Raw genomic sequence first — 15,803 nt, 5'->3', positions numbered from 1 at the left:
TGTAGAAAAAAAATGAAAGTAAAAATTCAAATTCCAGGAACTAAAACTGGAACCAAAAAAAAAAAAAAACCCTAAAACCAAAATAATAAGGAAATGACAAAATATCATATGAATATGATGAAAATGGTAGAGATGGCGTTTGTATCATTCACATTGTCAGCTAGTTGTTGCCATTCCAATGTTAATTCAATATCGAGTTTTGTCCACAGTACATGCATTTTTAAAAACATTAACACTGTACTCAGTGTTGTCCCGAGCGATTGTGAGAAAAATCACTCGGGTGGGACTCGAACTAACAAACTCCCTGCTTCATAGCACAGGTGTCTTACCGCTCGACCACCGAGTTCGCCTGGGTTGGCTGGCTAGTTCAAATGCGATACAGCAGCAGGTACTGCAACCAAAGTTTTCATACCGGTAAGATGGAAATGGCATCGGGTGATGTAAATTCAAATTTGGGTTTCACTGACGCATTTAATAACAACCGTATTTATATAGCACCTTTCCAAAGGATACAAAGCGCTGGGGAGAATGCAACCAAAGACAGGTAAATGAAGTATATAAACATATGAGACCCATTATGTAGCACCTTTTTGCTAGGTGCTGCGGCACATATTGGTGCCACTGCCAGAAACATGGGGGAAAACCCCTTCTCTTACATGTAGCGACAAGTGTATACTGGGATCTTTAACATGCATTACACAACACACGGGACTTACGGCTTTATGTCCCATCCGAAGGACAAAGCAATAATGGTAAAGTGCCTTGCTCAAGAGCACAAGCACCATGTTCCCACGATCAGGATTCGAACCCGTGTACCACGGCACAAGAGTCGAACACCGTAACCACTGGACCATAGCGCCCCACTTGAGTAAACAGTATTTTGATAACACTGTATATATATACTCAAGTGTTGTCCTGTCACTCTAAACTTGTCACTGTCATTATCATAACGACATACCTGGATGCCAGCCACTCTTCGGTCTTCTCCGGTGAATCAAACTTTAATCTTGGCCTATCAGGAAAAAAAAGTTAAAATGTTTATTACACAGGCACTCAAAATCCACAGGAGTTTTAGTAAATAAACATATATTAACCCTAAGGCCAAAAAAAAAAAGTCTCCAGTTTCTGGTATGGAGCTTGCCCCAAAAGTGGTGCGGCGACGCGGCTTTTTTTTTTTTTTAACTTTTTTTTTTTTTTTTTTGGCTTCAAATGTCGGCTAATGACTGCAAATGGTGCCCGACTAAACTTAGTGCAAATATATGGGAGTCCAGAGAGGCCACATAAAGCTTATTCTCGATCATAACCCCATCTAAAAACACGTTAAAATTGTGCAGCAGCAGAATTCCAGTCAAACCAGTGAGTTTGGCGGTTTTGAGACATCATCTTGTATTGAAAAAAAAAACTTTTTCATTTTGCCGACGCGCATGGCTACGGCGACGCGCGTGCATACCAGAAACCGGAGACTTTGTTTGGGCCTAACCCCTGGGGCTCTTCTACTAGAAAGTATCCTGAATCTGCCAAAATCCATCAATTTTGCCAAGCAAAAAATGTTGGTGGCCAGTGAGTCCATCAGAATCCACCAGCTAGGCGGGAGCAAATCTGTTGAGATCCTGAATCCGCCAAAGTCCCCCAACAGCTCAGTATAGAGGTATCCTGAATCCATCAAAATCCTGCAGTTCCGCTAGGCTAACAATCCTGAATCCATCAAAATCCCCCGGTTTGTGCAATATGGAGGTATCCTGAATCTGCCGAAATCCCCCGAAACAGGGGTGTGGATTTTGATGGATTCTGGTACCGGTACGTTAGGGTTAATGTACTGGTACATGTACCTGTGCACGTGCACGTGTAACGATGCCAAAAAACACTCAAAACTCAAACTGGTAAAAGTGTAACTGGGCAATTACATGTTTTCAAAATAAAGGGTGAGGTTTCAACAGATTAAATTAATACCAACATGAAAGTGAAAGTTGGTAACATATGGAATGGCCGCGCATTAAAATGGTCAGTCATGGATTTCGAACAAACCTGAATTGAATTTCAAAACAAAATGAACTTGTGAAAGCATACACAGTTTCAGTAACTCACCATCTGCGTCAGAACAGTGTGTGCCACGATATGCTTTGTACAATGTAACACGTCTGTAGATCCATTACGATTTACCAGATACATTTCTGTAGTACATGTACTCCATTACCAGATTCGAAACACTATGAAACGACTGTAAACATTTTCAAATGCAGACTGTACAGTATGTAATGGCGGTAAATAACATGTACATGTACAACGTACCAGTACACCCACACAGGGCCGATTTAATGCAATAATACAGGATCAGAGTGGAAAGGCTGCCTTATATACGGGCTAACTCATCTACGAAGCCAATTAAACTTGAATAATTGATGCCCATCATGTGTGCATGGCCTATCCGGTAGAAGCTAGGTCAGGTGGAACGGAGCAGAATGCAGGCATAATTATGCATAAGCGAGGAAACTAAAGCAGGTCATGATACATTATGTGTACTAATTTAAAAGCACGTCTACTACAAGCCAAAATGTGTCATGTCTGCAATACCGTACTCTGGATTCGGGGAACTTGTAAATTGTTTTGTTTCTTCAGGATATGCTGGCTTATTTCCTTAGCAAAAACATATGAACCAAATGTAGTCATAGTTCAGGCTTTGTTTTTATTTGTCGGTTTTTTTTTTTTGTTGTCATTTTTAACCCTCCTATGCAAACATGCATTTTGTGCATCCTTGTCCTTTCCGTCAAATCAGTCAAGTGAACTCTTTTTAACAATTAAGAGCTCCCGGCCTACATAAAGCAGGATTGACCGGCTGTGACTGCTTATGTAACTTGATACAGCTATGCTTTGACTGTAGGTGATTGATAAGACAGCTGTGCTACTAGGTGCCTGCTTTTGACTGTTGACTGAATTTGACTAGTCACAGTGCTTGCATGAAATATGATCTGACTGTTGGTGACTAGCCTGTGTAAAGGGCATGGCAGGGGAAGAGGATTCATTTTTTGACTGTCTGTGACTGTTCAGTCAGCAGGAGGGTTAAATAAGCTTTTGGGTGGCATAATATAAGTGTTACACACCCAAAAATTCCATGCGCTTTAGAAAGGAGTACATGCATCTCAGAAAAATGTTTCATGATTTGCAAGAAAGCCAAAGCCTTTTGGAGAAACATTTTAAAAGAACAGAGCAAATAAACGTCTGAGTCAAGCTAAAACTTTGTAAGACAACAGAGGTGAATAAGCCAGTTCGGTATTTCAACTGCGCATGTGCACAATGATATGGGTCACGGGTCATTCGGGATAATCGACCGTTTCGAAGGCGCATGAACGCAGGTGCACCACGTTACGAGTAAATTACCAGCAGAATGGCATGCACAACATCGCGCAACATCGCGCAACATCACGTCCGCGATGACCTCGGGTCATTGAAATAAGGAACTGGCTTATTCTGTGCACAGATGAAAATTCCTTCACAGTCAAGATTTATTAAATTTCTTTAATATTCAAACCAAAGAAGCTAGGCATGGTAGTTAAAAATCACAAGACAAAAGACCTGATGTACCAGTACATATATGCATACACATGTAGCCCAACTCATGAAGTAAGATTTAACAAAAACAGCTTATTACTCTGCGTTAAAACCCCTTAAACGCTTGACAGCATAACCGTGCGGAAAACTTACCTGTAGGTAGGCGTCAAATTAAATACACAAACAGGCCTGGACAGTGGAGAACAAGTAAATACGAAGATCTGAAGAATACAAAAACAAAGGAATCCCCAAAACAAGCCACGTGTACCGCTAAGCGTGCATGAATCACGCTAGACACGACCAGAAAAGAACAGGAAGACGCGCCGGTGTAGTGCATGAACCCTAGCATTAGGAGGCTTGGTCTTTACTGTGACTACAGGAAATGACAATTTGAGATGGCTCCAATAGACAGATGCTTCCTGGGGATAACACATGATGTGTTATCAACTTTGTATCAATCCATATCCATATTGAAAAAGGAAACAGGATTTTCATACAACGACATCCTCAAACAAGTTTCAGAAGAGATATTTTTTTTTAATTACCCCTTTTTTTCTACTCTTTCTTTTGTTTTTGGAAGAAATAATATGAGAAAAATAGAAAATTGTACATTTTCCTTCCTGGGAAAAAAAATTGAAACAGATTTTTTTTTTAATTGGAATTTTGGTATGTTTTGCATACAATGCTGTAACGATCGAAAGACACGAGCCGTTGTCACATGTTCAGTCATGTGACTCGACCTGTCACATGACTGATAGGCTTAGAACCATGTGGTAACTAGTACAAAAGTATTAATTAAAACAACAGTGTAAATTTATACACAATTGCAAGTGTTAATTAAAAAAAATCGTAAAATTGGGTGAAAGGTCTGAATGATGCATTTCCTTCATCGCTGATAAAATCTTTCTCTTGTATTAAAAAAAATCTGATTTCAGATAAAAATCTCATGCCTGACCCATCATTTCATCCTTTAAGCACAGAAATGTGATTAACTGATCTGTGGTTTGCAAAAAGAAAGATTACCAGCCATTACTGGTTCCCGGCGGACTGTTGAAGAGCAAATAAATTAACTTGGCAATACGTCAGTGCTTACAAATTAACAGCTTCAAGAAACTGGGCCAGGATCAAGGGTCAACCAAAGAGAGCACTAAATCTGGAATCACCATAAACTTGCCAATTAAATTGCCTTGGATGATTACGTGCACAGTGCATACATCTCCCCACGCAACTGGCCAATTTGTGTCTAATTCAATCAAGCACCATTTACATTCCTCTGGTAATGTCCTTGTGAGACCTGACATTTAAAAAAATTATGATGTATTACTAGGTCAGTATAAAGGTCTCCATAATTGTGTTCAGTTTTTCAGTTTAGACTTAAGAGTCAGAAATAACTGTAATTATTTTCTTTGGGTGGAAAAGTGAGAATCAACAGAACCTCCCTACTTCTTGTAACAACTTTTTTTAAAATCCCAATTAGGCCTATTTTCTTGTTTTTTTTTTTTTTTTTTTTTTAAACCCCAACTCCCTTGCATGATTTACTGGGAACCATACCCATCCTGGCAAATTCCAACACCACATGGGGAACTGCAAACAAATATTTCTGACTTTGATTCTGGAGGTGTGCCAACCCAATGTAAAAGACTGTCAGTTTAGATGTACTGTCATGACTGTACCAATCCCGACAGATTCCAACAATACATGTACATGCTGTTGGGGTTTGATGGGTTGAGTTCTGTTAGGGTTACATTTAGATAACTTCTTTTTTTTTAATAAGAATTAAGAAATTTTTAAGTTGAATTTTAGTAACTCCAGTTGTTCAACTCGGGTACATGTACATATGTACATACTGTACATACTGCAAATGCAGTTTGAAATCTAGCTTTGACTTTTTACATTACTTTGGCATCCACATGCTAAAATAGAAAAATAATTAGCCTATTTGAGATAAATGGCAGACACAATAGGAGGGCGCTGTTAGCTTTGGGTAAATACAAAAGACTTTACCAAGAACAAACAGCGCCCTCTTATTGTGCCTGCCATCTCTAAAAGTCTAATACTAATAGACTAATGGCAAGTATTTTGTACACTAGTATAGTGGGACATCATCCCCATACCAGTATCTATATCCCTGTGAATTCATCAAGAAATATTTCAAAACCCGGGAGCGGCTTTTGGTGGATTTAGGTTAAAGGGAATATACATCATTTGCTTTTGCTGTAATTTTCAGAAATGGATGGAATTGGGGGGTTGGAAATATAAAGCAAATATAGTTTCACTGACTTTTTGGAGGTTTTGGGTTCGAAAATGCTATAAAAACCAAGAAAAACGATCATTTTCCTGTAGTCTGGTTCCCTGACTCCATATAGGAAGAAACAGAGCAGTTTACATACATTGGGGAATTGTAAGGTCAGGGAACCAGTCTAGCTGGCCCGTACCCGTTCATAGGTTTGTAATCGATTGCAAACAAGTGCAATGGTCAATTGGGGCCTGTATTTGAAAAAAAAGCCAGTTGTTTCCAACGCTGATCGGCCGATCAGCGTTGGAAATTGATACAAAAATACCACTTTTCTTGAAAATGACAGTATACCAGGTGCCATAATTTTACAGGATGCTTTAGACTGTCATTTACCAACATCCTATTAAGGTATTTCGCAAAAACTTGGTAGTTTTATTTTTCGATGTTTGCAAATGTTGTATATTCCCTTTAAGAACTACATGTACACGTAATTTAATAATGTGGAAATTTAATAACAATTTGGCACAAGCGAAGGTTACAATCTCATAAAGCATTATGCAGACGGCACTGGAGGGATTACAAAGAGAGATTTGAAAGATACATTGTACGGAGAGGCACAAGTAAAAAAAATGGTATTGTATGGGAAACGAACCATGGTTTCTGAACAATAGGCCTATACAAAACACACGCCCTACCCCCTTACCACTCTGGGGCTTGGGGTTGTGGGATTTTTTTTTGGGGGGGGGCCCAAGTGCGTTAACTTTCATTGGTTAGCATCTCAAAAAGCATTTTGCAGACTGCGCTGGAAGGATTAGATACATTGTACATAGTAAAGGTACTAGTTAAAAATTATAATGTATGGGAACTGAACCATGACTCCTTGGTTTAAGCTTCTGAACAATACTAACAAAACACATGCCTTACCCCCTTATCACTTTACAAGGTCATCGTTACCATACCCAGGGAGGCAACTGGGTGAACTTTCATTGAAAACTTTAACTTTTTTTATTGCGTTACTTGGCTAAAACCGAACAATGCACAACGGGTAATGGCACTCTGGACAAAGAGGTACGAAGATTTTGTGCAAATATCGAGCTGTTAGCTGACCTCATTTCAGAAAAAATATGGAGCAGTGGGCACTGAGCGCCATTTTACACCACAAATGGTGCAATTAAACTGAGCATAAAACCGTTGCAAGTATTTCAACATGGTACTATCAAGATTGATGTTCATGAGTTCAGAGTGCCTTACCATATTTATGCTAGTCTTGCAGTTTGTTTGTAGGGTACTACTTTTACTTGTAAGTAACATTTATACAACTTATTTTAAAACAAAGTTCAAAGGTTTAAAGTTCAAAACAGTGTATTCAAAAGGTACCAATACAGTACATCATACATGTAGGCTTGGGCGACACTAGCGCAGAATCTAACAGAATCAATTCCATACCTATGGCACATAAATCAACAGTACATGTGTAAAATTGGAATCAGAATTTTCTTTTTCAATTGATTCCAAATATTTTTCAGTTCATCCAGGCATGCAACTGCGAATTTAGAAAAAACGAGGAAATTCCAGTCCACACAAGACTTTGTACAGTATTTTGCAATTTGTAATGGCATTTATGAGAAGTAAAAAACGAGAAAATCAGCAAATCCGAGGAAAAGTTGCATGCCTGTTCATCAAGGAATAGATTCCAGGAACATAAAAACAAAGAGAGACTACATGCAACCCTGATAACTTTGCTTTGGCGACAAAGCAAAATTCATGGTAGCATTGGTGATGTATAATATAATTTCTGTTTTCCCCCGGTTTTTACTTTATCTATAAGTAAATTGGGAAATGATTGTTGGGTCTACCAATTGCACACACGGATTTGCCCCCAAAATGCCTACAGGGTATTTGCAGTTCTGTCATCTCTCTAATGAGGCCCAATAATAATAACCAGATCACAGCACGTAGCCTCGGGACAAAAGGCGTAGCCACCAGAGTTTTCAGATGGATTTAGAGCAACCAAAGTAAATCAATATTGCACCATATTGATTTCCCAGTTTCGGCTCGGTCATTGAATCTGTTTTAGATCCAGAATTTGTGCTATGTACTGGAACAAATGTAAGGTTAAAGGGGCATTGCGGCCTGAAATCCTCTAACATTTTGAGTTTTGGATTGTTTACTTATCCCATTTAAAAGGTCTGGTTGGAAGAAAACTATCCTAATGTCTTATGAGAAAAAAAAATATGTATGTTTGACATCGGACGCGGCTTATAATGCATACATGTATGTATTTTCAGCCGTTTCCATTCAATGTGCGACACATTTTGTGTGTGTAGCACACAGCACCAATACACGAATATTGTTTCTCCCATGTTCGCAGAATGCGATGCACTGTGCGGCAGGATTCACAACTACATGTATGTATGCATGCTCTCAACACTCGATTTTTGAGAGTCAAAATATTGACCCCCGAAATTCGTTCTCGCATGTTTGTGGCAAGAATAACACAAAAACACCCAGTTTTTAAAGGATGAATGTGTGGACGTTTATATCCCGCTTTTAAATGCTTTTGCCAATTAACATTGTTTCATTTAAAACGTGTTTTGCAGTCCATTTGGGCACATAATGTCTCTCTAACTGCGCATTTGTAAAAAAAAAAGATTCCTTGCGTTGTTGCAATTGGGTTGCTAAACTACATTATGCAACAACCCTTGAATGACCAGGATGTCTTTACTCTAAACCAACTCTGCAAAAGGACAAACAAACAACATCTTTTCACTAGTAATAAGTGGTTCTATACACACATGCACATGTAGCAGGCGTGATAAAGATCAAGACAAATTTGCTGTCTTCGGAAACAAACATGTTGGACAAATAGTTTGTTGGACACTAGTGGAGGGGTACATGTATACCATGTACATGTTCACCAGGCAAAATTACAGAACGTGTAAAGGATATACTTCAATAATTATCCATCATTATGTCTAACAAGATAATATAGGATTTTGGAATGTTAATGTTTTTATCATCAAGCATATTGTTACAAATTTGAAAAACTTATCTCATATCAAATGCAAACTGTAAAAAGTCAACTGTCCTTGCCAAGTACATGTACTGCATTCCTGATCTGATCAAATTCTTTCAGCCTTTTATCTACTGAACAGTGCACCCCCATAATAAGCAAACAAAGTAAAGCAAGTTTACAGTTTTCAAAAGTACATAAACATATCCCGTCATTCATCTGCTGTCATTTCACACACACTGTTTTCTTCCATACCACAAAACACAGGAGCTAGATAGACAGGACTAACATGACTAAGGCGAAAATCTGGTGAAAATCTGAGCAAAAACCAGATTTTCACCTTTAGAATTCTGCCAGATTTAAAGACGTTTATTTTATTGAAGAGAATTTTGAATTGAAGAGAAATTTAATTTGCATGTACACAATGTATCTACACTGTATATTTGTCGTCATCTAATTGGGGTAATGTGGTCAAATGTGGCAAGAAATACAAATATAATTTCACTGGACGTAAAAGTGCCTAGAATAAACTTTTATAGAAGCTTAAAAACCCCAGGCACACAACTGCCAAATATTGAGTGTTAAAGCTACACATGTATGGCATGTATGGACTATTAAAGTTTATCACTCCAGCAAATAAATGACAGTTACATGCTTCTCTCAGCTACAATGTAGATGTGTACACAATGAGTTTAATGTGGCCAAAGCTCACTGCCTGAATAATGAGCTGTTATCATAAGATAAGCGCATTTCAATTTATTGTGGCTAATGGACAGGAGTGGGTACCAGCATGGAGGTTCCTACATGATGTACCTCCATGGTACCATGGAGCTCCTTTTTATAGCTCCATGATGGTACCAGGATGCCACAGTCCAAGCATAGGTCCAAGTACTCAGCACATAAGTTTGCTACAATAAGCCAGTTTGGTATTTCTATGAACCGAGTCATTCTGGATAACATCGCTGACGTAATGTTACGCGATGTTACGTGCACGCCCATTCTGCTGGTAATTTACACGCAAGCCTCGTGCGCCCGCGTTCATGCACACGCATTCATGCACCTTCGAAATGTTCAATTATCCCGAATGACCATGACCCACATCATTGTTCACATGCGCAGTTGAAATACCGAACTGCCTTATTGTTGCATGTCACTGTCAAATCGTTGGGGTGTACTTCAGTTCAGGACCCCTTTCCAGGCCTGTAAGACAACTACATGTACATTTCAAATTAGGTTTTGCCCTCCACCGACGTTTTTTAAACACTGTATACTCAGTGTGTGGAAAAAATCACTCGGGTGGGACTCGAACCCACGACCTCCTGCTTTCTAGTGCAGATGTCTTACCACTCGACCACCGAGCTAACGGGATCGGTTGGCTGGTTCGAATCTGATGTACATAGCAGCGGGTACCGCATAAACTATTATAAGATGGAATTTTGCGTCGGGGTGATATAAATCAAATTAGGTTTTGCCCTTCACCGACGTTTTTTAAACACTGTATACTCAGTGTGTTACCTCCCGAGTGAAAGTTGGAAAAAATCACTCGGGTGGGACTTGAACCCACGACCTCCTGCTTTCTAGTGCAGATGTCTTACCACTCGACCACCGAGCAGATGTCTTACCACTCGACCACCGAGCTAACGGGATCGGTTGGCCGGTTCGAATCTGATGTACATAGCAGTGGGTACCGCATAAACTATTATAATTTATCCATTTTTATGTTATTGGACTCACCCAATTACTGTACCTTGTGAATTTGAAAAGCGACAGGAATGTCATGGATTAGGGACGGTGCCAAGGGGTATGGATTTAGAGGGAAATTATGGGGTACAATGACGAAAATGATGACAAAAATACAAAGTGAAGGTAGATATTGCACAAGCTCATGTGTGATGCTTACTAAAGTTCGCCGCACCAAACTCTATTTGTCGAGCCAAAATAACGGTTCTAAATGCTGTGATATTGCCATGCCAAATTCATAAAAAAGTCAAATGTATCGAGTTTGGCATGCCAGCAGCAAAGGAGGAAAAACAGAACCCTTCAAGACAACTTTGACATTTCCAACTTTTTAATATGACCACATTACCTGGTTCCATTCGCCTCATAAGCTGGAGGCAAGAATGGCGATTCGTCCTGTTTCTGGGCCGCTCTGGAGGCCACCAAACGCGAACTCCTCAACTTCATCATGATGAAAATTCCCTGGAACAATTAATCCTTCACTTCGGTGTGGACAAACCAAACTGTATCAATTTCCTTCAGTTGACAAAACTGGACTCACTGTCACTGGCAGAGTGGGCAAGTTACAACTGGCCTCAAAATTTGAGTAATTTATCTCAGAATTAGCAGTAACTGTACAGCCAATTTCTGCCCCAATTCGTCAGTAAAATCATGTTTGTGTCTTGGTTTAACACGGTTCAGCCTTCGTTCAATCGCTGAATGAGTGAATGAATTTAACCGTCATTCCACACATGTGTATTGTAAACTACACAAGCATATCATCCCATGCACAATGACATTAAGGTCATTGTTCACTGCACTGTATACAGTGTCTAGGTCACCTTCTGGAAGCTTCCATTCAATTTATTAGGGGTGTTCAATATCACCCACTCTAAATTGTACTTATTATGAAGCACATTTCGGATACTTTACACAGCAGTTATTCGTTAATAATTAATTTTTGACAAATGTAAAACTTGAGAGGATCCATTTGTGAATATCATTTTAGTCAGCACAGTTTAGTTGGGTGTCATTTTTTTATTTTGGTTGACAGTTCCCCCTCTTTATCAAAAGTGGGTCACTGGAATGGGCTGTTCCAGAGGGACGCTACAATTTTAAGCCAGACTGCTGGGTAAACATAATGCTCTATGAATATTCATGACTCACCTGGCGGGCGGATTTGATTGCTGTCTAGGCAGCATGTCAAAAAACTTCCGACTGCGCTCACATGTGTCGTTTAAAAAATAGTATTACTTGCTTAGTATCAATTACATCTTTCACTGAATGAATAAGTGTACTCTATGCTTTACGAGAGCCGTGTGCCAGAGAATTTACAATTTCCCCCTTAAATCAATCAATTTAAGCGTAAACATCTGGCCAGATATTATTTTTGCCATGAATTGGTGATTGTGAAGTGAGGGCCACTCTTTTTCCATTTTTGTTTCAGTTAAATATGACTTCAGTCACCTTTGGGCAATTTTCTTTTGATTTTATAACCATATTTGGGTCACTTTGATTAATTTTGGAACACTTTTTAGTACAAAATGGAAAATTCTGAATTTACAGTATATATATATGTTGATGTCATATGAGAATCAATGCAGTTTTTCATGCGTTCAATTTGAAGCACATCGCATAATGTTGTGGTGTTGCATTTTGTTGTTGTCGTCGTTGTTGTTGATAAAGGGAATGTACAACATTTGCATTTTTTTCAGAAATAAATGGGTTTGGAGGATTAGTGTGTTATAGCAAATATTGTTAAAATGACTTGTTTCACGATTTGGGCTTGTAGATGCTGGAAAAACCAAGAAAACCAATCATGTTCTTGTAGTCTGGTTCCCTGACCCCACTTAAGATGAAACAGAGCAATTTATAAACTTTGCGGAATTGTAAGGTCAGAGAATCAGTCTAGCAGGCTTGTACCCCTTTACAGGTGTGTAATCAATTGCAAAGAAAACGCGGAATAACAAATTATGAAGAATTAGGAGCACTTTTTGAAAAAGCCAGTTTTCTCCAACGCTGGTCGGCCGACCAGCGTTGGAAAAATCCCATTTTTCTTGAAAATGACAGCACACCAGGAGCCACGATTTTACAGAATGTTTTAGACCGTCATTCCCTAACAATCCAGTAAGGTATTTTGTGATAATTTGATCATTTCATTTTGAGATGTTTGCAAATGTTGTATCTTCCCTTTAATACTTTACCCTAAATTATCACATTGAAAAAATCACAACCCTGGCTTTTCTCTTTCCACAATGTGCACTGTTGCTTTTTGACACTGGTCATTGCTATAGCTATATTTGAGTCCAGTATGAGGCATATATAGTACAACGAGCAGGAAACTGTTGTATCCTGACGCCACTTTTTTTTTTCCATCATAACATTTCTCAATGAAGGTCAGTCATTTGCAAAAATGTTGAAAAGACATGAATCTGGGACTGAGAAACATTTCTAATTTCGTAAGAAATACGTAAAAGGATGAATGCACTCGACTCACCGTAGAAGTTGTACACAACCAAGGAAGTAGCGAATGGATACTACGTTCTTTCCAAAAAAAAGAGTGTCGTTCTCTTAGAAATTAAAATGGGAAAGTGGCCCTTCACTTCATTGCATTTTAGTTTTAGGACCCTCGGAAAGAATGTTGCATCCTGACGCCATTTTTTTTCATCATAAATTATCTCAGTGAAGGTCAGTCATTGCAAAAATGTTGGAAAGACATGAACAGTCTGGGACTGAGAAACACTTCAAATTTTGTTAGAAAATACTTTGAAAATGTACTTGACTCTCCATAGATTTATTTTGTACACAATTCTTTCCGGACCCTGGAAAGAATTGTGCACTCAGAATTTTGTCAATTAATTTTCAAGTGCTAAAAAGTTGCTTCCTGTATGATTATTTCCTCCACTTTCCCTCCTTGACTCTCACCTTTTCCTTTCTTCCATTTCTCTTTATTAATCAGTTACTTACTTCATGGAGATCCATCGAAACTCGATCCTCGGACTGTCGTCTTTAAATTACACCAATATCATGACTCTAACCGCTATACCGTGAGTGGGCTTGAACGCAGTGAATTTTTTTGAACTATTTAAGTTTTAACGGATCCATTGAAATAAGACTAGGGAATATTTAATAAACTAAATATTCATCAGAAATTAGATATTCATAATTAGGTATTGCCCTGTCATTGGCTCATGCTGTCATTGGCCAACGATGTGTGCATCCAAAATGTGCTCTAAAAACACTTTCTCCTAAAATGTATTCACATTGTCTGATCTTTCTGGAACACTGAAATCACAAGGTGAGGTGAAAATTGATGTGTTTGGCGGCAGGTAAGTGGGATCCGATCCAATCCTGGACCCTCACCACGCTATTTTAAAAGAAGTAGGACCAATTAAAATGTATGCATCATTAAATGTTCTCGGTCTTTCCTTTCCTTTAATTAAATCCTTCGACGCCATGAATCACAGAGAAAGATGGGTATGGGTCTTGAATATCAGCAGGTTTAAGTTTGTGGAAAGAGGGCAGGGCTTTGATTTTAGAGGGAAATTAAGGGGTAAAAGACAATGATGACAACCAGAAAACAGACTCAAAAACCAAGATGGCAAATGTGAAGCTCGATGCAATGAAAGCTCGATGCTGATTGGCTGATAAAAAATAAAGATCTTAATTATTTTTTTTAGCAGCAAATCAGCATCAAGCTTTCATTATGTAGGGCTTTCATGCGTGTGATAAGTACAACATGCACGTCTGACTGTGAAAAAAGGTAGGAAAGTCACATTTTCTTTGAAAGTGCTTTCAAAATTACAACTAACATGAGTTTATATGATGAAAAAAGACTGCTTTAGCCTGCAAAAGTCACTTTGGTACTGGACAGTCATCTGCAAATGTCAGTTTTGAACAGAACTCGTAAAAAAATAGAGGTGTCCTAAAAGTAAAAGTAAGGATTACCAAAAGATGAAATCTGACGCACCCTGCAAAAATGTGAGTTCCAAGGAATAAAGGGAAAGAATGTAGGCCTAGCATAGTACCCAGATGCCACTTCAGCGGTCGTGTACAAACATGACAAACTCTATGAAGAACATTTTCAAAGCATTTTCGAACAAAATTGGAAATGTTTCTCACTTGGTCCGACTCCGAGTATTCATGTCTTGGCACCATTTTTTGCAATGTTTCAGCTTCATTGACATGATATGAAAAAAGTGGCATCAGGATGCAACATTTTTTCAAAATTTTCTTTAAAAAGTTCACTTGTCTTGTTCCCAGACTCAATTTTACTGTGAAACCATCCCGAATAGTTTTTTGAGTCTGGAGACAGGGGAGTGCTTAGACCCGTGAACGTGGCGTTGTATACAACAAGCAAGCCACGTTCACGGGTCTAGGGAGTGCTGAATGATTAGCAACCGATGACAAAAATGTGCCAGATTTATACTGCGAGTACGAGTATGCCGTTTTGTTGTTGCTACTGCCTTTAGTTTAATACAAGCCCACAAGAAATAAACATGATAGATTACCTGCAAATCTACTGACGTGATCACATCGTCTGGACAGCTCGGAGTTGCACTACAGTTCAGGCATCAGTTCAGGAATGCCATCGACATGATCGATCAAACAAAAATCACGCACCGTAGCACGTGCTAAATTTTTGCATCACGCAGTTGGTGTAATCTTCTTCCCAGCAGTTGATGTCACTTAGACACTTTCATCGCTTAAATCTTCCCAAATTTTGTTTCAATATTTTATATGCTACACAAACGTGTTTAAAAAAAAGAAAAGCCTTTTTATGCGTTCAATCAGCGAAAAGAAAAAACTTACTTTTTTGGTGCAATATTTTACGCACGTAGTGAAATAGAACTTTTGACAAATCAGCAGCCTGCACTTTTGTGCCAGCCAGACGGGTATCTAGTGCCGCATGAGGGCGCTATATACATTTTACAGGCCGCTGGCGCGCTCATCATTGGCGCGCACCCTCGATTTTGTCATAATGTTGTCAGAGGCATAAAAAAAAAAGTCTACAGACAAAATGAACAAATGAAGCAAACAAATTAATTTTCAATGTGTCTTTATTTGGGAATTCTGTTATTTTAAGCTCGAAGTATCAAATATACAAAAATAAATAGGCTGGAGCCTATAATGGATTCAGATTTCTGAAAAGGATTATGATGATGACCAAGAAAAGATGGCCGTATACCAAATGTGCCATATTCTATAATTTAGAAACAAAAATCTTTTAGAATATAATTTCAATACCACACATACTCTAAAATACACAAACTTTTTCGATACACCAAACAA

The 15,803-nt window shown here is 38.7% G+C and overlaps 1 protein-coding gene across 2 annotated transcripts in view; it reads right to left on the bottom strand.

Annotated features, from left to right (window-relative positions):
- Window positions 1-15,192, bottom strand: part of LOC119735610 — a 33,336-nt gene extending 18,144 nt beyond the window's left edge. Inside the window, exons 1-2 of one of the 2 annotated variants that reach the window (XM_038209380.1) lie at window positions 15,023-15,192; window positions 959-1,012 (exon numbers count right to left, since the gene is read on the bottom strand). Coding sequence is in view for 1 of the 2 variants with exons in the window: in XM_038209379.1 (XP_038065307.1) it covers window positions 959-1,012; window positions 10,882-10,982 (155 nt within the window). In the remaining variant the exon portion in view is untranslated. Of the gene's footprint in view, window positions 1-958; window positions 1,013-10,881; window positions 11,357-15,022 lie in introns of those variants that run through there. The other variant, XM_038209379.1, reaches the window with a different exon arrangement.
- Between the last annotated feature and the right edge of the window lie 611 nt (window positions 15,193-15,803).

This window comes from Patiria miniata, unplaced genomic scaffold, assembly GCF_015706575.1.
Source record: "Patiria miniata isolate m_02_andy unplaced genomic scaffold, ASM1570657v1 HiC_scaffold_29, whole genome shotgun sequence".
NCBI lineage: Eukaryota > Metazoa > Echinodermata > Asteroidea > Valvatida > Asterinidae > Patiria > Patiria miniata.
This window is presented reverse-complemented; position numbering and strand designations above follow the sequence as displayed.